Here is a 19,638-nt window from a genome sequence, read left to right as displayed (position 1 = left end):
AACTCGCTATTATTTAACTTAAAGAAAATGAGTCAGAGCAGGAAAATTTGTTGATTGATTTTTCACGATGTAATGGATTTGCTCGTCTTAAAGTCAAGTCGGACATCTTCATCTATTTTATGCATGGAAGATGATTTGATAGCGAGACGAGCTATCGATACATTTAATGTAGATCAACGTAGGAATAATCGTAAAGAGTGTCATGATGGTACCTAGGTGATCCAGTTTTGGACACCAGGATTGGTTGGCACGCCGTTTAGTAAAGTATAAGGGCCCAGGGAGGCGGTTCCCTATCCATTAGGTTCTCTTTCGGGTAGGGTACTTACGTTGTTTTGCAGGTGTCTCATCGTTCAAAGGTATGTTTTAATCAGTTTTGTGAAGCATAGCTCTTAGGTAGATGTTCAAATTGGTTTTTTCACGCCACTGATCAACAGGATTAGCTAAGGATACGCACCGGCAAAAAAAATGAATAGCGCAGCTGAAAGTGGCATAAAAATTGCGTACAACGGATGTTTCAGTTTCTTACAAGGATGCAAAATTCCTAAGTCATCTTTTTCAACAACCTTGTAAAAGTCAGTCTAGTAAAATTTGTAAACATTCTGTTTTGTAAGTTACTAGTAAAAATAGATAAAGTGATCCCAAGTAATGGGCATCCACCGACTAGCCTCATCCTTATAGAATCGCTCTAAGGATTAAAAAAACCATGCCCAGGAACTGCTGTGGGGACTGTAGGGTTATCTTGATAGATTCTTGGTCCACTTGGAGAAACAAGAGCAGAATTTTTAGATTTTCAGTTTTTGTTCAATTTAAAAATACTTCAAAAATTTTCATCTAAACACGTCATTGCAACGTACCTATTTCCTAATTATTTTGAGAGAAGGGGATGGGGAGTACGTTACCTTGGTTGTGATAGGTAGAAAAAGACCGACAGACGTCATTCGATGATAAATATACTTAAAAATATCATGTCAAGTTTTTTAATAATCCGCCATGCATCTAATTCGAGTAAACTTCAGCATTAACCTCAAACTTCAAAGGAAGATTAATACATTTAATACATACACAAATCTCTCGTAAAAATAGATGCAAAAAAAAAGTACTTTAACTTAAACAATTAGGTTTGACATCTTTCAAAACTAAAGCTATAGAACTAGTTATTCCAGTCAATAACTAATACATATTAAGACACCTGCACCATCAAACTGATGCGCTAACAGATTCGAAAGCATTAAGCAAACTACACAAGGATAAGAAGATGCAATGGACTCTAAGCGATGTAAGCGTCATCCCATTCCAAAGTCTTCGGATTTTTTGATCCACGAGATCCTGCATGATCCTCAGTCTCAAATTTTTCCAATGGATTTACCGTAACCGTCATTTTCTTGTTTTCTTCAACGCATTGGCTTTCATCTATGGTTTCATCACCCTCCTCTACTGGAACATCGACATAAACATTCTTTTTTCTACAAAAATGAAGGGAAGATAATGCTGTACGGAAGAGAAGATGTTGCCAAAGGGAAAGGAATAGTTGCTGTACTAAGGCAGCGTCTGATAAGGGACAAAGTTGCTAAACCAAGATAGCGTTTGAGAGTCAGATCACAAACGTATGTGCTTTATATGTAAAGAATATAATTATGCTGAACAAGCGTAATCTTGATTGTCATTCGACTTAAAATCTATGTAATGAGGACCGACTTATTGTAAAAATTTATGTAGTTAAAGTATTTCGTTTCATAGTCTGTAAATTGAGGAGAATTGACATCTTAAATATATACATAACCAAGGATATACCTGTTTAAATTGAAAGCGACCACTATTATCATGGATACGAACACACAAGATGCAGCTACGATGAGACCAATAGCGACAAAGAATGAAGTACTCGGCGAAGAAGTAAATGGTTTCTGCACGTGTCCGCGTAATTCCCCCTTTTGAGGACGATGAAGAGGCTGCATGTCATACTGTGGAGGACTTTGGTCGGTAGTCAGTTCGGTTTGCATAACATTACTGACGTGGCGATTTTTGAGATTGGAGACTGTGAACTAAAAAGTTAAAATCAGTTATCCATCATGAGAATATCTTTATATAACTCCAAGATAAACTGTATAAAAGGCTACAGTTTAATCTAGTTTCAGTAACTTTATGCAGAACTCACCCAACTGCATTCTTATAACAAAACATTTCAACGAACACTTGTAAAACGTCAAATGGTTTATGCTGAGAACCTCCAAACATTTATCCATATTGTAACATGAATATTTTCCGGATTCCTCATCTGTTTCTTAAAAATAATACAACACATGCAGTTACCTTAAATCGATGATGGACAACTGTAGATGGATCTTTGAGTTGCTTCACATCCGAGTGAACGAAGACGATCTCTCGAAGTACATTTGTGTACTGCTGCAAAGTCGCCACACCAGTAATAACGAGGCCCTTTCCCTTAAGAACCTGCTTCTTTAGATGCAACATATTGAGAAGAGGTCCAGCACTGACAAGCGACTCAAAATTCGTGAGAGGTGGATCAACTTCTATTCGAGCAGAGTCAATATACTTCGCACACTTGTCGGCAGTGATTGATAACCTTTCTGCAATTCGAATACCATAACGTTCCAATTCATGAAGGCTGATCACCTTTCGCATTCCGCCAGATAATTCAATGGGATTCTTTGCACCAGATGAAACAGCGACCTGAAGGTTGAGCATGGGCAGCGGTTGCTGGTTGATAGTTGCCTTGATCTGTAGAGGTCGTCGACCCTCGGTGGGAGATCTTCGAGTGTTTATGTAAACGAGATCATGAAGAATTTTCTCGAAGGTCTTCGGTGAGCCCTGACCATTAATCTCAACCATTTTGTGATCTTTTTGAGTTACTGTAAAACCGCTTGGAGCAGGGCTGTCTATCTTGATGTGCTCTTTGCATTCATAAACGCACTTGATTGACTACAAAATATCACAACGACAACTGCTCAACATCAATATACTGAATGTGTTCTTATCTGTATAACTTAAAGAACAGAATACTTTTCAAATCCGAAGAAGTTTAACAGTGCCTTATTCATCCAAGTTATCCTTCGATGCACTCCCCCCCCTTTCACTGTTGCGATAACCTCGCCAACTCACGTTATAAATCAACATACCCACCTTTTCATTCACGGATTCCTCAAAGTTAACGCTCAATCCAGCGAGATAGCCACTAAAGAAATCAACATACTTCTGCTCGCGTCCTAACCAACGCGCACCAACCACAATGCGTTTAGCCATGTTTGTACCATGCAATGGCCAATTTTCTTTCACATTTGACAATTTAACCTGGAAAAAGAACTACAAATCATGCCCACGCAAACGAATTGTAAAACTTTGCCAAAAGACATATCCACAAAACTAAGTATAAAGGTAGTCTACGGCTATTGTCACTATGGCTGATGTCCTTCAATGATCCATTCTAGTACCTCCTCGGCGTCAACGTATAATTTGGCCATTTCACATCCTTCAACAGTGATCAATACATGATGCCAGTGTTTGTCAAATATCTCAGGTTTCCACACAAAAACAGACTGACAGGTGTCTTTGTTCGTTGCTTCATTTTCTTGACGATGGATAAACACCAACTTTCCACCTAAAGAAAACAGCGGTAATTTTTAAAGTGAATACAAGAGCATTAGATATTCATCCTTGCCTTCCAAAAGTTTGTTAACATTTACAATGCAATATGACATGATGCAATATGCATAAAGTAGACATCATATTAAAAATATGTACATATCAATACCTTCAGTGTATAGGCCAAAGTGCTTTCGATCTAGCCGCACGGGATCCGTGGCTGCTAAGATATACTGTTGTTGATCCTTTCTATTCATCCATAACCACGTAGATAGAGTCATGCTCTCTTCACCAGTGTAATGAAGAACTTCTGATGGAATATTTACAGCAATCTTGTTGAAATGATAAACGTTCTCACCTAGAACGGGATAAAAACCTCTTCAAAACAAACAGAAATTAAGATGGATTTGTAAATCCTCAAACTACTTTAGTAAATCTTGCGCAACAAGATTATCTATCATTTTAATCTTACATTGATTTCCATAGCACCATTTACCTATGATCGATTCTTCAGTCATAATTCCATCCATCCATGTCCCTTCACGGTAGCTAGAAGGCAACAAATCAACAGTTTGACTGACGTTACACAATTTGAATACTCCAGATGCTTCGTATGTTTCGCGGTCACAGCCTTTCAGTATGTGTTCCGTTTCCATGGTAACTTTAGCTGAGAAGTTCGCGTGTTTTAGAGTCTCTCCACATACGTTCAAACGGATGTCGGGTGTGACTCGGACCATTCCTTCACAGCCATTTAGTGATAGTGATTTGTTATGTGGTTCCACGAAACCTGGCAAAGTTTCGCACGCATTGTAAAAATGGACGTTTAAAATTCCTTAACACATTGTTAGACTTCTATGGAGAACTAAAATATTGAAACTCTGATTTCTAATACCAACCTGGAGAGCATTCCTTGTCAACAATCACGTTAACTGTAGTAGCCTCTTCTGACATTCTTCCACCGCAATCTTTAGCCATGACTGTGAAGACGAATGTATCCGGAGAACTGGGACCAAGAGGCTTGGAGAGACTGACAACACCCTTTTTGTTGATTTTGAATGGCATGTCTGAAGTACGAATGAAGTATTCGCATATTTTACCAAAATCTTTATCTGTGTCAGCATCCTTTGCATTGACCTAAACACATAGATTACCAAGTTAGAGAAAACAGACGGTCATACTTGGACAAATTATTCATACAGAATATGTTCGTGCTTAGGAAGAATAGCTGGTCTTATACATCAACCTTATCATTCATGCACACTGATTTCTCGGGAAATAAAGATACTCAGGTAAAATGGATACTGCCTAAGTCATACTAAACAGAATTTTCCTTTGATGCTCATTATCTTCAACGGCTGGCAAACTGAATAACGTCCAAATACCTGAACAATATTCGAGCTGATTTTCCCTTGTTTTACATGACCAATATACGTGTTCGTGGTGAAAACGGGAGAATGTCTGTTCTGAGGCACGACAATACAATTCATCTTTATTGGACGTGAATTGCGAGGAGGGTCACCCCCATCCCAAGCCTGCAGGGAGAACTTGTACGATGACATACGGGTGGAATCAAATTTGTAACCTGGCGTTGGCATGACTGTCACTGCACCTAATTGACGTTATAAACGAGAAAATGTAAGATTGAAAATAAATTTGGAGTTACCAGGTGAGCCAACAAATGCTGCATTCGCCATTTTTTAACGACTGGAATACAACTACTGCTACTTGACAAAGAATAATAAAATTCATAGATGTGGAGCCCCAACCAAAGCTAATTTTCAACTTCACCCGTATTGTAAAAAGTTGCTTTTCCAGTGAAAAACCCGTCGATTTAATTCTGGTTTATCAGAGAACAACAACATTCAAAACTATTTCGACAAGCAGAAAAACACCATTCGAATACATTATGTGATAATCAATCTCAAGGCTTAGAGGTGCATTGCTAAAGCGAAAGGTTTTAATCTCAAACTGAACACAACCATTCTCTCTCGACATACCTGTGGTTTCATCAAGCTCTAAAACAAAAGGTTCGTTGCTCTCTCGAACCTGAACCTGTGAGATCTTTCCAGCAGGTCCAGGATCACGATCGGTGACATTGATCGGAGGAAAAACTTTTATGTGACTTGTTTCCTCCAGTATACGACAGTAATATTTATCAGCAGTAAATTGTGGTCGATATTGGTTGTGTTGACGCACGTTCACGACAACCCATGTAATCGCTTTTTCTTTCTTGCATTTGTCGTTGTCGGCTACTGCACGGACCATAAAATTGTACTGCTTTTGCTTCATAAAATCCAACCTCTTCTTCAAGACAAGTCTTCCCGTTGACGGATCAATTCGAAACGGAGTTCCTTCAAGTTGAGCGTGGAAAGAGATGCCATTGGTTCCGCAGCCAAGTGTCTTCAGCCTATGATGTGTCAAACCAATGTTGTGCGCTTCTTTTATGCTGAACACACATCGAGAATGCTCGAATCTTAGGGACTTTGGTAAAGTATCTACACAAAGAATAAAATTGCTCAGTTGCTAGTTAATCGCACAGTATCATCAAATAACTCCCCATAACGAAGCCCAAGTGTTTTAGAACAATAACAAGCGTTGGAAATCATTCATTCAATAAAATCGCTCCGAGGTCTTGACGAAGGAATAAAGCTGGTGGTACAATGTAGCAAAACAGGCTTTTTATCGTGAGTGCTTTATATGGACGATTAAGCGTGTTCAAAGGTCAAACAAATGAGAAAATTTGTTTTTTCAAAGAAGCTCGACGTGAATACCATTAGACAATCAATCAAGAGTTATTCTAATATGGTTTGAATTTGCTGAACAGTTGAAATTGGGAGTATAGAAAAGAGAGATCGACTAGTAACTCAAGTTTCTATTCAATGGGATATTTTTCATTTACACAAAGTGCATTGATCAACAAAAGATAGAAATCAACTGTCACCGTTCATTTTTGTGAGGAATTTGAGGTATAAAATTTAACGATAAACGAATTGATCTGGAAACTTTTTCAGTAAGAGAAATAAATCAAATAAATCAAACATTGCTATATGCAATATAGAGTAACCATCACATCAATATCTTGAAAAATCATAAGTTAATTAATCACGTGTTTGTTGAGTATATGATCACATGTCTATTGTATGTAAAATGACGATCATAACTAAGTTTAGCATCCCCAAGTGATTATAGACAATGATAACAGACAATAACGACAGACAAATGTGATGATATGGACGAACACAGGCGTCGGCCAATAACGTAAAATGTTGAGGCAGGGGAAATTCTGAGCAATAATCAACCACTACAACAACTATCGATATAATGTACCAAAGCACAATTACGACAAAGAAACTTGATATTGGCAAATTTCAATGAGTTCATTAAAGTTTGTACATGGAACTATGGGGGATACAAGCTGAGGGAACAAAATAAACTGATTTTCACAAAAAAAATACTCATACATGGCTACTGCATTTATCATTATTGAAAAATTGCTGAACGTTGTTAGCAGTACAACTGCAGTAGACAATTTTAAAGCCTTTATGACCAAATTATGAGTCATAAAGGAAATAGACATCGGTAACCGCACACATATCAATCGGCACCTTCTTTCAGCAATATTCATTTAATGAGAGCTAAGTTTAAAACGGTTGCTACACCATATGGTCAAATTTTAACACAGAATTATTGTATAACTGTTATAAGAGTAATAAGGTAAACGCACGACGATCGCACATCAGCAAGTAGGTAACTATTTCACCAATTGCGACACTTCTAGTAGTTTCAAGGAAAATTAAAATCTTAATTGCAGAAAATGACTATAATTCGTCGTTCGTGCCATGTTATAAGAAACATTAAATTAACTTTCTTCCCAAGTAACGCCGCATGAATATAAACACAATACTTAAGGAAAAATATGGGTTTCAATATTTCACCTGTATATAATCACTTAATATATCTACAAGTATGTTCTATTATAGAAGAGGCCACAAAAGCCGCATTAAGAAATGATAAATTTACCCTTTATGAGCAATAAAAAATTGCTGAGTAAAGCAGCTTATAATTTTTTTAATAAAGTTTTGAGAATCACTGAATCAGGAACGCAGCAGCAGAAGCACCAATGAAAATTCTATAATCGATACTATTTCAAAAATAGACAAAACAAAGCAGATATTTGAGCTCAACATTTATTTTGATATAAGGCTTGTGTTTCTTTGGGATAACATGCAGTATATATTTACCACAACTTATGGATGAAAATTTAACAAAAAATACAATAATTTACGTATATGAAAACATTCTAAATCCAGACTAGTTCGAAAGTGTCACAAATAATATACAAAATGATCGCAACACAACGAATTGTGTCATATTCGTTCCATGGAATTTAGTCAGAACACTATACCCAACAGGCACATTGAACACCTTACGTGAAGAAACCTACCTTTGAAGTCTCTCCCAAATGAAGCTAAGAAGCAGAAGGAAAAAAGTAACAATATTATAGACGAAATTTTCATTCTTCTCATCATTTAGCGAGCGAAATTCCTCCTTGTATATGTAAGTGTAGTACTTGTCGTTTTAATGCGATAGCTTTTCACTAACTCGGTGAATAATTAACTACGTCAAATTATAACTTGGTCACGTGATAGATACGCCTTAACGCAAATGATGCTAAAACAAAGGGGAAAATAGGAACATTCAAACAAGGTCTGAGTAAAATTCCATCACACAAGTAACGACGTATTTACACCTAAATTTAATTAAATTTTAAAGTGATAACGTACGCCTTAATCATGAACAGTATGTACACCACCATAGTGTGATGTCAATTGTTGAATATATCAGTCTTTCGGAGGTTTTGTCTGTGTGCATCATAAAATGCACAAATTTCAAGGATGATTTTTCACAGGAACGAGAAGATCCACGCTTGCAGAGGTGCACATAGATGATTTTTACCCATGCACAAAAAGCCTCCAAATTATTCTGTTCTTTGTGCTGCTGACCAACAAATAGACCACGACTGTAGTGGTTATGTTAAAAAAGTAAGGAGCTATGTACTTGATATTTATTCATTCACAATTTACAACACAACAGCTAAACAGCTATTGTATCCTTGTTCATATTCTAGCATGAACAAAAGTGTTTTCTAAATCGCTATTGTAGGTTTGTAACCACTACTTTACAATATAAATAGGCAAAATTGATTATAGTGAAATTGCAGGGTGCTGACTGCACAGGTGTGCAAGAAAAAATCATCGTTGAGCCTGCTCCACCTGTGAACCAGCCACAGCAAGTAATTTTTCACCAGAGCCTATCAGTGAAAAAAAAGAGTTAGTATTACTAACAATTTACAAGAAAGCTCAGCAAACTTAGAAGAACATTCATCAATGATTAATAGCCATTAAATGGAAATGTAATTGAATTAGAATCTCCAGAAATTCAGCACAAAGGTACCTTCAAGCATGGAGACTAAGAACCACATGTAGAAGTAAATTATCCACCATTTCTATCCACTCAAATGTTCAAACTTTAGAAAAATTAATAACACAGATTTTCAATTTGATAGCTCCTTCACAAACAGCAGCTAATCAAACATGTGATATATCCAAGGTGATTTAGACTTTAATTGCAACAAACAGTTCTGGCCTCATTATGGAAAAAACAATGTTTGATATGAACTGTGATTTTGCCTAAACTTAGTTTGGACTTAGGAAACATTTTATTGTTCACCTGTGTTACCCATTCTTCTGTAAGTTAGAAGCGTAACTTTCCAATAAAAGTATTGGCTAGCTCCTAAAGAATTTAACTGCTCAACACTTGCACCCTGAATGTTACAATGCAAGCTAACATCTGATCTGAAAAGTCTGTAACAATAAAAAGTATACGACAATTCAATCATACATACCCAAACTTTCTGAAACTCGTACAAACTCGCTTAACGCTGCATTTGTGTTTTTTGAAAGAAATTCAACTTCGCCAGGTTTTAACTATAGTAATAGGCAAGAAAACAAAAGATTAATGTTAAGAAAAAACAGCACACACAAGGAATGAACACACCAGAAAATAGACAAGAAATAGTCAATAGTTTCCTATATAAAAAAGGCAAAGAATAGACAAGATCAAGCTTTGGAACAACTTCATGGAACTAACCGTTTCACCTAGCTTTTTCAAGGCTGTTAACATTTCAACAGCTTGTTGGGTGTACACAGCTTCACTAATGTGACCAGTTTTCATATCTCTCTGAAGCTACAATTTAAAAGAAAAGTAAATATTTTCAATCTAGTAGTGGCAAAAAGACTACCAACTGAAGGTACAATAATTCAGTTATTTTACCACATATTTTTTTAAAAGATTATCACAGTTTAAATTTAATAGAGTGAAATATTGTTATACAGTCATTAAACTATATAGAATCATATATGGCTATCTAGTGTACATAGGGAAATCCTGCTGTTCTTTGAAGTGAGATGCTATACTATGGTATCAAATTTCCTGAAAGTACCTCAGACAATCTGTTTCTTAACTGGCCTGGTTGCTTTTTGGCAAACATGCGAATCACTTCTGGAGTCTTGAATGCATCACTTATAGCTGCCTGTATTGCCTTTAAAAACACAAATCATAATGTCATCATGATTCATTTACCAAGAGTTGATCTAGGTATTTTTTCTGGATACATAACAAATAAATCAGTGCTTGGGTGAATTTCTTGTGGGCAACAAGTATAAGAAGCAAGATATCAATCCTTAGTAATGTTAATATGATTGTACGTGAAAAAAATGAAACATTACCAGCTGCATAGCACTAATTTCATCAACCAATGTCATATTTCCCGCAGCAAATTTAACAAGTGATTCTTTGAATTCTTTCAATTGATCTACAGTGTCCTTTTTTGTTTCCTCATACTCATCAGGATCTAAATCCTCCCTAAACATTATGTGAATTTTACCAACAGTTATAACTTGGATTCAATTCACAAATCAAGTTGAAATGAACAGTTTCCTGATATTCTTATCCCTAAATAAGTTAAAATATGTATTTATAAATGTATTTGTTCTAATGAAATTCATAACTTGCAAGTGTAATATAGTTCTTGTGATCATGTCATGATGCATAAATAATTTCAAAAACAGGATTTTGAGGAATGTATATATTGCTCTTAAAGACAGCAAAAAGATTCTCTTGCTAAAACCACTCTTATTGGAGAATATAAATATGTGCTCATTGCAAAGGCAAATGGTATAAAAAATAATCTTTGCACCATATGAACTGTTGAAACTATTTCATTTATCCAAGTTTTGCAACATTCAATACTTGTTTAAATGAAGGATAAGTGATAAGCAAAAATGAATGCTGCAAAAATTGAACATGATTTGACAACATAAATGCAATATCTACCAACCTGCATTCTTCTAAGTCAGATAACTGGACCATTAATCTGTCAAGCTGATCTTCCAGATTTTTTTTCAGTTTTTCAGTTTCGGACCTTCCACGTGATGCCATAAATAAAACCTAAGCAATTTAGACAAGTTATCGAACTGCACATTGAAACTTGACAGTGAATGAACACAAAACACCTAGAAACATGAAGATAACGGGTGAACACGAACGCAGAACAATAAAGATTTTCTCAACTTTGTACATAGAGTTTTGCTTTCATCAATAGTGCAAAATCAAGCTTTGATAAACAATTTCAACGAACATAATTATTTTTGTTGATCTGTTCATTGCAATTTGCACCATAAGCTAAATTTGTGAGTTGATATTCTACATTAATGAGAACACGTGTTTCATTGTCACTGAAAAGGCAAAACGATGAAAGAGTATTTCGTGTAAAGGAATTACGGCAAATTTAATAAAAAGCATCGTTTTCTCTACCTCTATATTAGCCAAACTTGATACAGATGATGATTATTCCTGGACGGAAGAATAAAAAAACGCACGATGGTTAATATTTACCGATGGTGTAATTGATATTTATCAGTGGTGTTTACATGTTCGTCTTCGTGGACTTACGGAAAATGTCGTCACTCTCGACCGTAATCTGTTCATTGGTTCAGGTTTCCTTCAATGTTAGTTCTGTTTGGACTTCAATTTATGTCTCTTCAAACATTCGAAGAGATTATCCTACTTCTGAGAGGCAAAATAACAATTAATACTGACCAAGTATTTATCGGATATTGATCAGAGAAGTGAAAGTGTTATTCAGGTTGCCTACAATTCCTCGCTACACCCAACTACAAGCCTTAAGGTTTACCAGCCTGAGCCTGAATAGGAAGATGTCATTGCCTTACATACCCGCGGCAGCTCGTGGCGTTCCTTTCCCCACGTTGCGTAAAACAGGAATATAATATTTCCCAATTTGAGGTAAGAAAATCTGTTATATTTTGCCCAGTGAAATATTTAATGCGTCAAAGATGGCAATGGCTCTATGATGTGCTTTGTAGCTATAACTATGTCTTATTTATGCTTCTTGATTTCCCTTAAATAACTATTTTTTGACAAAGCACTGATCAATTCCATGGCCATTCATTAATGTATGCGAACCATTCGGTTCTGTAGAATTCATGTGGTTTTATTAGTGAATTAATGTAAGTTCCATTCTTAGGCACTATACAGAAGAAACACAAGCCGTGTATTAGAGATGAGACTGTCTGATACTCTAATGTTACATTTAGCGATGTATTTCAAATAGTTACCGCTTTATGCGGCCACTGTTGAAACTGTTATGTATTATCTATTGATCTTCTGTAAGAATACATTCAATGCATTAAGTTGCTTTAATTGAGAATGCTATGTGAAAAGATAGCTTTTGGTCATGCCAGTCATCCCATGGCAAGCGAATGTCCTAAAAGCAGGCGCGTGTTCGAAATTTTATGTCTGATCTATTGTCGGCTGGAATGTGTTGGTTTCATAGTTTTGATTTGTTGCTGTATTGTTTTATGTGGAAAATATGTAATTTGTCTGTGTTCATCCTAACCAATGAACCTGTCAGGTTTTGAACATCTTGTTGTTTTAGATTTTGACCTATATCATTCACAATGGCTGATGCTGATTTTGGAGGAGGAGAATCTGGAGCATCAACTACCATTCCTGCTCAATGTTCATCCCTTCGTAAAAATGGCCATGTGATGATCAAGGGTCGACCTTGTAAAATTGTGGAGATGTCCACTTCCAAGACTGGAAAACATGGCCATGCTAAGGTAAAAAATCCATATATCTGATCTTGCTTTCCTTTGAAAGTGTTTCCTGTAGACAAATGTTAGCTTTTGGCTATTGCCAGATGATATAAAATGTTATTAAAATATTCTACATAAATATTAGATTCCAATCTAAAATGAGCAATTGTAGATAATGTTTTGAATAAGTGCAATTACCTTTGTTAGAGTTAAAAACAACATATTAAATTTTAACTGACTTTGCACTGATGTAAATCCCATTTTCTTATCCTGTTGTTCACTTCATTTTCATCTACCATGAGAAATCTTTGAGTGCATATTTATATAATGTTCTCATAAAGCATTGTCATTAACTGTTGAAGAATTGATTGTACATGAGCAAAAACAAAATGTGCAAAACATTAACAAAGTCCCTTCAAAATGATTTTATGCATTCAAATTAAAGATTTTTTGTTTCATGTGAAAAACATGTGCTAACCAATTTTTGCTAACTTATTGAAACAGAAACTCTCTTCATTAGGTAGTTGCCATCACAATGGAAACTATTTATCCCAGTTCATATATTCTACTATTCATTCACTCAAAAGTTTAAGATGTTTGTTTTTCTTTGCATTGAGTTATTATTCGTTTTATCTTTACTTGAACACCCTTTGAGGCCACTAATTTCTAGCCAGTGCAGCTACTTTTGAGATGCTGCGGTACTTGTATACTTTTGTTGGATCTGTATAATGGATATAATATATGCAATAAATTTAGGTTCATTTGGTTGGTCTGGATCTTTTCAATGGCAAAAAGTATGAAGATATTTGTCCATCTACTCACAACATGGATGTACCTATCGTTGGTCGTAAAGATTTTCCATTGGTAGATATTTCTGATGATGGTTACGCTCATCTTTTGACAGATGAGGGTGACATCCGTGAAGATCTTAAAGTACCCGAAGGCGACTTAGGTAAGGAGATTAAATCTCGTTACGAGAATGGCGAGGAGTTCATGGTTACTGTTCTTAAAGCTGTTGATGAGGAAGCTATAATTGCCACAAAAAACACTGCAAATAAATAGTTTGCTGTAAAACAGTATCATGCCAACTGTCTTTACTGCAAAGAATAAAAAAACAATTCAATAGATTTTCATTTTTTTGAGTTTTAATTTAGCTCACATAAGTTGAGAGCATATCACGCTCAACAAGAGTAATTAATCTAGTATTTCTCTTTTCTTAAACACATTTGTAATATGCTCTCTTCGCACTCTGTACTGTGGAATGTTTCCATGTGAATTCTCTGGAAACGTACTTTGTGTACAAGTGCTCGTTTGGATTTACAATAAGATAGTAGATCATTATTTGTTATTAGATTTCTTGATATACATGTCAATTAAATGTCTGTTGTGTGTTGTGTTCACATATAAGTTGAAAAAAAATGTGAATGCTCAGTTGAGAATCATGAGATACCGATACCAGTGTGGGAGCTCGTATTACTGGTCCATTTTTTAGTTGAATAGCTAACATTGAAGATGGCAAAGTGATTGTGTAATGTATAGTAAAAACCCAGTTTCCAAGTCTATAGCATAGGAATTGTGAAAGTTTTGTGTTGAATAAACGTTCTAGCTTTTGATACAAAAACGAAGAGGATGATGGGATTGAGGTATTATTGTAATGTTAGGACTAAATTTATAGAAATTTCATTTATTGTGGAGACCGAAGCAATATATCTTGAAATTGTTGTAAATGTGTTTATATGGCTTCTTTGCATCACTTTTAAAATTCATTTTATATGTTGAATTTATAATACACCTGTGGTAGTCAAGTGATTTGGTTGGTGCCATAATTAGCAGTAAAAGCCTAATACTGGAATGCTGATACATGGTATACCTAGAAGCTTATTGCAATTCAACACCCACCTACATTTTTAGTTCACAATATTAGTTCTACAAATGTAGGTGGGTGTTGAATTGCAATAAGCTTCTACGTATACCATGTATCAGCATTCCAGTATTAGGCTTTTACTGCTAAAACAAACGAGACATTTTTTAATCTTTAGTCGACTCAGGAGTTCTTGTATGGTTAATCATTTTGGGGAAAATATGAACTCGTTCCTAGAAAATAGGCTTCATGGAAGCGTTTTATGATAAAATTGGTATTTAAAATCAAATATAATGGAGTATGCAGTAATCAACTCTTTAATGATTCTTTTTATCATTTTTCCGTAGCCAGTTGTCAAGTTTAAGGCCATTCGTCCAGCAAATTGTAGCATTGTGGCCATTTGTAGCAAATTATGTGCACTTGATGCAAGACAAAAGTCTTTCGTGCACGAAAAGTAAAAAAGTTTTGCGTTCTTCGAAATCCATGTACAACCATGATGTGCCAAATTTCCTTCCGTTTACTAAAAAACCGTTGTTTCCCATCTCTCAGTGTCATCGTTTGTCAGACCACATGGTCGACGAAACTCTTGACCAAATGAATGGATCCATTTGTTTGAAACTGATAAGTTGAAAAACAAAAGTTAATACATGAACGTAGCTTCTGCATGTCATTTACATCCAGGAATCACATACCCCATTTTGTTCCGACGATAACTGGACAAGCTGCATGTCGTGTTGTAGAATCGCCTGCACCCGATCTTCGCAGGTTGTACCAGAATACAGCATCACCCTAAAATATAAAGGATGCTTGCAATTTACATTGTATATTTGGTATTTGGGAACGACTTTTTCCACTCATTTGTGGCAAAACAGTGATTTTGTAATTGATGTGTGAGATTTTATGTTTACGATAGGGCTATGGACCATATTAAAAGTTGGATACCTTGCTTGGTTTAATGATTGCATTTGCCTTTATAAAAACAGTGGAGCCACCGGACTCAACATCACTCATCTTCATCAAAAATAAAAAGAAAATGCTTCATGTCACTTTTTGAGAGTTGCACGAGAAAATGGATAAAACAGTTTTCACCTGACTGATAAAAATGTGTTTAGACAACGTCAATTATCAATGTAAGGTAAAGAACTTTAAGAACTTACGTAAATGAGGAAAGTTGCAATTCGATTGCCTTTGTTTATTTTTAGAACGGATGCCCATGGATTCTAAACAGAAATATTTGCTTTATGATATGTATGTTTGAGCCACAAAAAGTAACTTTATGTGTACGTTAACTTACAACAGCATGATCCCAATGAGGTTCATAATGTCCTCCAATACCATAGTTTGCAACCTAGGAAGTAAGATCTGTCATTAGTATGTACAACCCTGTACAGCCTTACCCCTACATGTAGTAAAATCTCCACTGACTTATTGAGTCCAATGGGTATAAATTGGTGTCTTGGTGCCTCGCTTAACATTGTTGTAACATGAAAATTTTACCTGCATCTCCTCGGCAGCACTAAAGTTGGTGTCCAAACCGGTGAAAGTAGAAATTCTTTTGCTTATACGATCAACTACGTCACTTTCGTGATCTTCCAACCATCCGCTGAAAATTGTTAAAGTCAATACAGTCTTCATGAACAAAGCATTTGACATGGTTTTTCTTTGGTATCATACATTAAGTTAACAATCGCGATTTCACCAACACATGCTCTATGATGACTGCTTTGAATGTTTTTTACTGTACGAAACCTTTGTCGTTATCCCTTTCTACCAAAACCACTATTTTTCAAGTTTCTGGAATGGATTGCTAAGCTACATACGTTTTGCTTACTCTATATTTTGCATGCTCCAGCTCGCCTGTGACAAAATTATTGATCGTGGCTCGACGCAACTAAGCGTAAACACAAAGTAGGGTTAAAAAATTTTTTTTAGCTAAAACAATTTAGTCATTTCAAAGTTAGCTAGTGCACACTCTTACTCTTGTTGCAACGAGTGCTTTTATGACCTTTATCTCTTCGTCTGTGATGACGTTGAAAAACTTCACAATTCTCGGTTTCATATTCAAAACTTCGACTTTTGCTGGTTTTATAACAAGCTGTGGCCTGCTCTGGTCATAGTAACACTTTAACTGTGAAAGCTCTTCCGTCGACTAGGAAAAGAAACTTCGTTGTTTAAGAGTGTTACTGGTAAAAAAATCCTTGGCAGTGTGACTTTCTCTATGCGATCTGAGCGAGAAGAAAGCTGTTTTACTCTCTAGTTCAGAACAGAAGCATAAACCGCTTACAAATTTTTGGGCTTTCAAAGTTCTTAAAACCACCAGTTCCACAACGATAAAATAGTTTAATCCACTACAAAATAAGAAGTCTTCACTTTCATGCATGTTAAAATAGTGTTTGGATTTTCTTCACCAAAGTGAAACTTTATTACATTTCAATTTACAGGGTTTCCCTATCTATTGCCTGTGTTTAGGTAAATCAAAGAGATATAACCTTCCCCTTCATTGAAAAAATAAAAAATTGTAAACTAACCTTGTTGTGATTTCCACGACACAAACTACTGTAGATTTCCATATATGGTGCTTTTGCTTTCTTTTTTGCAACTGGAACATTTTTATTCTTTATTGCAAGCTCAAAAAAAGCTATGTTTTTCTTTGCATTCTCATGATTTGGCTCTACACAAATCAAGATTTTTCTTAAAGATTTTGTTGGTTTGCCTTAAAGAGGTCTGAGAGAGTCAGCAAAATGGGACATCGGTCTGAACAAAATGTTACGTACCCACATTTAAAGTTTCTTATCCTATCCCAATATCTTTCCTACTTTATTTCCTCTATTAATAAACACAATAGTAATCCTTATCCTGTGGGGATAAAATCTCTTTGACTGGTAGTTACAACAACGCACAGCAGTTTTGAGAAAATGTTTAGAAACGCACAGTTTACCTGTTTCTAGTATTTCATTTGTTAGTTTCAAGGCCCCTGAAACATTGCCCGTCTACAAAAGTATCAAATAAAAAATCAAGAATATCTAATGTAAGACAAAGATGTTACGTTGGTCTGTGTGGATGGTAGGTTTCATAAGCTGGTCGTACTCTCTCTCCTCCTCCTTTCAAAGTCCAACTCAATGCAATATAGATACGAAAGTGTGATAAGAAATAAGCGCTAGTTTTTTTCTACTGATAGCCGATTCTAGAGTTCAGCTCTTCAAATTTCAACAAATTTTGTCTATGGTGACTAGTCTAGAAAGCAGCAGATATGTTGGTCATCTCTATTGCTGCCAAGAACTGATGAAGAGAAAAAAAGATGAAGTCAGCTGATGAAAATTGATACAAAGAGACAAATTTAGAAAGAAATTGGAGAACTCAAGTCTCTAGTGGGAGTAAGAAAATGATAATGATGTTATCTTTAAGTACTTCACCTTCACGAACTGACCTCATACTCGCCCCAAGCAATGAACTCCTTTAGCAAATTTATTGTCAAATAACTACTGTATATGCCCGGCTGATATTTCCTCAATGCCTCACTAATCCATTCCTTCGTGCGAGCATAATTCTTAGATTGATATGCCACCAGTCCCACTTGGAAACAATCTTCCGTGTTCATGATAACGTGTGGATAGTTCACGGACAGTTCGCCATCTGTGATTTGCCGTGCAGTTATCAAATAGACTTCCTGCAACCTGAAAAAGGCTTCGACTGCACCGATCAAGTCTTGGTGTTGAGGAAATAAAGGTCTGTGTAGATCGATGCTTTTAACCAACTCTAAAAAAGAAGGGAAAATTATTGAGAATAGCTGAAGTACTACGGCAGTGACAATCAAACAAAGTAATATAAACAAGAGAAACTCTAAATACGACAAGTAGTTTAAAATTTGCATTAGCTAGTGCAAATTGACTCAAAAAGGTGCCGAATAAGTATTTCGATCAATGTGTCATTTGGCCAGGACTTGAACAAAGAAGATGCAATCCTCTCTCTGAAATCTGATTTCAATTTTATTGTAGCCTTGTAATAAGACGAATGCCACGCAATAAACGAATCTATAAAAGTGTTTAGTAGCAAAGACCTGCTTTGCTGGAGTAATTTCTCAGAATAAGCTCAATCTCCAACCAATCAGATGTAAAGCGCTTGATCAGCAAAAATCCATTGACAGGATGAGATATGAATTTCTCCGGAGATTCCACTGCTTCCATTACACGAGGCTTCACTTCATTGAGGAAATGCTTCAAATCATCCATTCTCGGCAGCTTCTCGCCATTCGTCGTTATGAAATCCTCCAAAAGTTCTACAAAATTGTTTTCCATCCGAATTAGCGTTTCCCATTCGTTAAACGCAGAGAAAACTTCTCCTTTTATAATAAAAATCTGATGGAACTGCAACAAAAGCAACATGAAAACAACGAAAGTTGATGAGAACAAGGAAAATAAACGTCTTTCCCTAAAATCAATGCTCCCCATTGCTAGATTTAATGTTTAGTATTACAGATACGTCGACTGAGTCCGAATCCAACCTATTGCGTTTTGCCTATGTGTTCATTCAAGGTTCTGTTTTGTGTCTTTGCAATAGTGCTACCTGCACTGTCACCCGCTGCAAACAATTAAAGATGGCAAAAGATTAAACCTAAAACATGCAGGAGATCATGTTTCTTTTCGAAAATAGGTATTTCGGTACTTGCTGTAAATTCAAATGCCATCCTTTAAAAACTACTTTAGAAATAAATATTCGAGCAGATCTTCTCACGGAAGCTGTGATTTATTACTCAAATTTTCTTTATCAATTAGTGCTAAATCACGAAATTCTTTTAATTGTGGGAAATATTAATTTGCTATGAAAAGCCTGCAGGTGTGAGGCAATGGACAACCTGTTACTAAGTTTCATTTTACCATTTGACCCTTTTTGCGTTGCTTCGGTCAGAAGCTGCAATAGATATTTTTTTTACATGATACAATTCAGGAGTTGACGTCAAAAAACGAACTGTGCCGAGTTGAAATTTGGATATTAAAAAAGGAC

The 19,638-nt window shown here is 35.8% G+C and overlaps 4 protein-coding genes and 2 long non-coding RNA genes across 7 annotated transcripts; 3 read left to right on the top strand and 3 right to left on the bottom strand.

The window, feature by feature from the left end:
* Positions 1-1,030: 1,030 nt before the first annotated feature.
* On the bottom strand, positions 1,031-8,226 carry LOC124443581 (calsyntenin-1-like). Its single transcript, XM_046994051.1, has 11 exons — positions 8,045-8,226; positions 5,598-6,095; positions 4,983-5,209; positions 4,497-4,734; positions 4,097-4,387; positions 3,770-3,958; positions 3,450-3,616; positions 3,142-3,309; positions 2,311-2,940; positions 1,792-2,042; positions 1,031-1,463 (listed from the first exon to the last, which is right to left on the bottom strand). The coding sequence occupies exons 1-11, from the start codon at positions 8,127-8,129 to the stop codon at positions 1,268-1,270; spliced, it is 2,940 nt and encodes a 979-aa protein (XP_046850007.1). The 5' UTR covers positions 8,130-8,226; the 3' UTR covers positions 1,031-1,267.
* LOC124443585 lies at positions 6,094-9,022 on the top strand. The gene is made up of 2 exons (XR_006947680.1): positions 6,094-6,566; positions 8,013-9,022. It is a non-coding gene; the product is annotated as an uncharacterized LOC124443585 (long non-coding RNA).
* On the bottom strand, positions 8,630-11,807 carry LOC124443582 (protein LZIC-like). 2 transcript variants are annotated; one of them, XM_046994053.1, is made up of 8 exons: positions 11,614-11,807; positions 11,476-11,514; positions 11,000-11,109; positions 10,389-10,524; positions 10,103-10,201; positions 9,751-9,846; positions 9,506-9,587; positions 8,630-8,911 (listed from the first exon to the last, which is right to left on the bottom strand). In XM_046994053.1, the coding sequence occupies exons 3-8, from the start codon at positions 11,098-11,100 to the stop codon at positions 8,853-8,855; spliced, it is 573 nt and encodes a 190-aa protein (XP_046850009.1). In that variant the 5' UTR covers positions 11,101-11,109; positions 11,476-11,514; positions 11,614-11,807; the 3' UTR covers positions 8,630-8,852. The 2 variants fall into 2 exon arrangements, with proteins under 2 accessions (XP_046850009.1, XP_046850008.1); XM_046994052.1 differs by lacking the exon at positions 11,614-11,807 and having other exon boundaries at positions 11,476-11,602.
* A 69-nt stretch (positions 11,808-11,876) lies between these two features.
* Positions 11,877-14,503, top strand: LOC124443583 (eukaryotic translation initiation factor 5A-like). The gene is made up of 3 exons (XM_046994054.1): positions 11,877-11,964; positions 12,617-12,800; positions 13,533-14,503. The coding sequence occupies exons 2-3, from the start codon at positions 12,639-12,641 to the stop codon at positions 13,836-13,838; spliced, it is 468 nt and encodes a 155-aa protein (XP_046850010.1). The 5' UTR covers positions 11,877-11,964; positions 12,617-12,638; the 3' UTR covers positions 13,839-14,503.
* A 435-nt stretch (positions 14,504-14,938) lies between these two features.
* Positions 14,939-19,179, bottom strand: LOC124444615 (prolyl 4-hydroxylase subunit alpha-1-like). The gene is made up of 12 exons (XM_046995229.1): positions 18,695-19,179; positions 18,065-18,393; positions 17,576-17,627; positions 17,166-17,308; positions 16,616-16,786; positions 16,458-16,528; positions 16,135-16,240; positions 15,932-15,985; positions 15,795-15,857; positions 15,580-15,648; positions 15,330-15,426; positions 14,939-15,255 (listed from the first exon to the last, which is right to left on the bottom strand). Exons 1-12 carry the CDS (start codon positions 19,083-19,085, stop codon positions 15,158-15,160), a joined length of 1,644 nt encoding a protein of 547 aa, XP_046851185.1. The 5' UTR covers positions 19,086-19,179; the 3' UTR covers positions 14,939-15,157.
* Positions 15,636-16,066, top strand: LOC124444616. Its single transcript, XR_006947976.1, has 2 exons — positions 15,636-15,767; positions 15,840-16,066. It is a non-coding gene; the product is annotated as an uncharacterized LOC124444616 (long non-coding RNA).
* Positions 19,180-19,638: the final 459 nt, after the last annotated feature.

This window comes from Xenia sp. Carnegie-2017, unplaced genomic scaffold (assembly GCF_021976095.1).
Source record: "Xenia sp. Carnegie-2017 unplaced genomic scaffold, XeniaSp_v1 HiC_scaffold_21, whole genome shotgun sequence".
NCBI lineage: Eukaryota > Metazoa > Cnidaria > Anthozoa > Malacalcyonacea > Xeniidae > Xenia > Xenia sp. Carnegie-2017.
This window is presented reverse-complemented; position numbering and strand designations above follow the sequence as displayed.

Bases quoted from the DNA above. Each gene is read 5' to 3' on its own strand.
- LOC124443581 (XM_046994051.1), bottom strand. From the start codon at position 8,129: ATGATGAGAAGAATGAAAATTTCGTCTATAATATTGTTACTTTTTTCC. The intron at 3,310-3,449 runs GTACTAGAATGG...TTCTTTTTCCAG, and splicing joins TATACGTTGACGCCGAGGAG to GTTAAATTGTCAAATGTGAA. The intron at 1,464-1,791 runs GTATATCCTTGG...TCATTTTTGTAG, and splicing joins GTCGCTTTCAATTTAAACAG to AAAAAAGAATGTTTATGTCG.
- LOC124443582 (XM_046994053.1), bottom strand. From the start codon at position 11,100: ATGGCATCACGTGGAAGGTCCGAAACTGAAAAACTGAAAAAAAATCTG. The intron at 10,202-10,388 runs GTAATGTTTCAT...GTGTTTTTAAAG, and splicing joins AAATTAGTGCTATGCAGCTG to GCAATACAGGCAGCTATAAG. The intron at 9,588-9,750 runs GTTAGTTCCATG...CTATTACTATAG, and splicing joins TGAAAAAGCTAGGTGAAACG to TTAAAACCTGGCGAAGTTGA.
- LOC124443583 (XM_046994054.1), top strand. From the start codon at position 12,639: ATGGCTGATGCTGATTTTGGAGGAGGAGAATCTGGAGCATCAACTACC. The intron at 12,801-13,532 runs GTAAAAAATCCA...CAATAAATTTAG, and splicing joins GAAAACATGGCCATGCTAAG to GTTCATTTGGTTGGTCTGGA.
- LOC124444615 (XM_046995229.1), bottom strand. From the start codon at position 19,085: ATGGGGAGCATTGATTTTAGGGAAAGACGTTTATTTTCCTTGTTCTCA. The intron at 16,241-16,457 runs GTATGTAGCTTA...AACAATTTTCAG, and splicing joins AAATATAGAGTAAGCAAAAC to CGGATGGTTGGAAGATCACG. The intron at 15,986-16,134 runs GTAAAATTTTCA...CTTACTTCCTAG, and splicing joins GTGCTGCCGAGGAGATGCAG to GTTGCAAACTATGGTATTGG.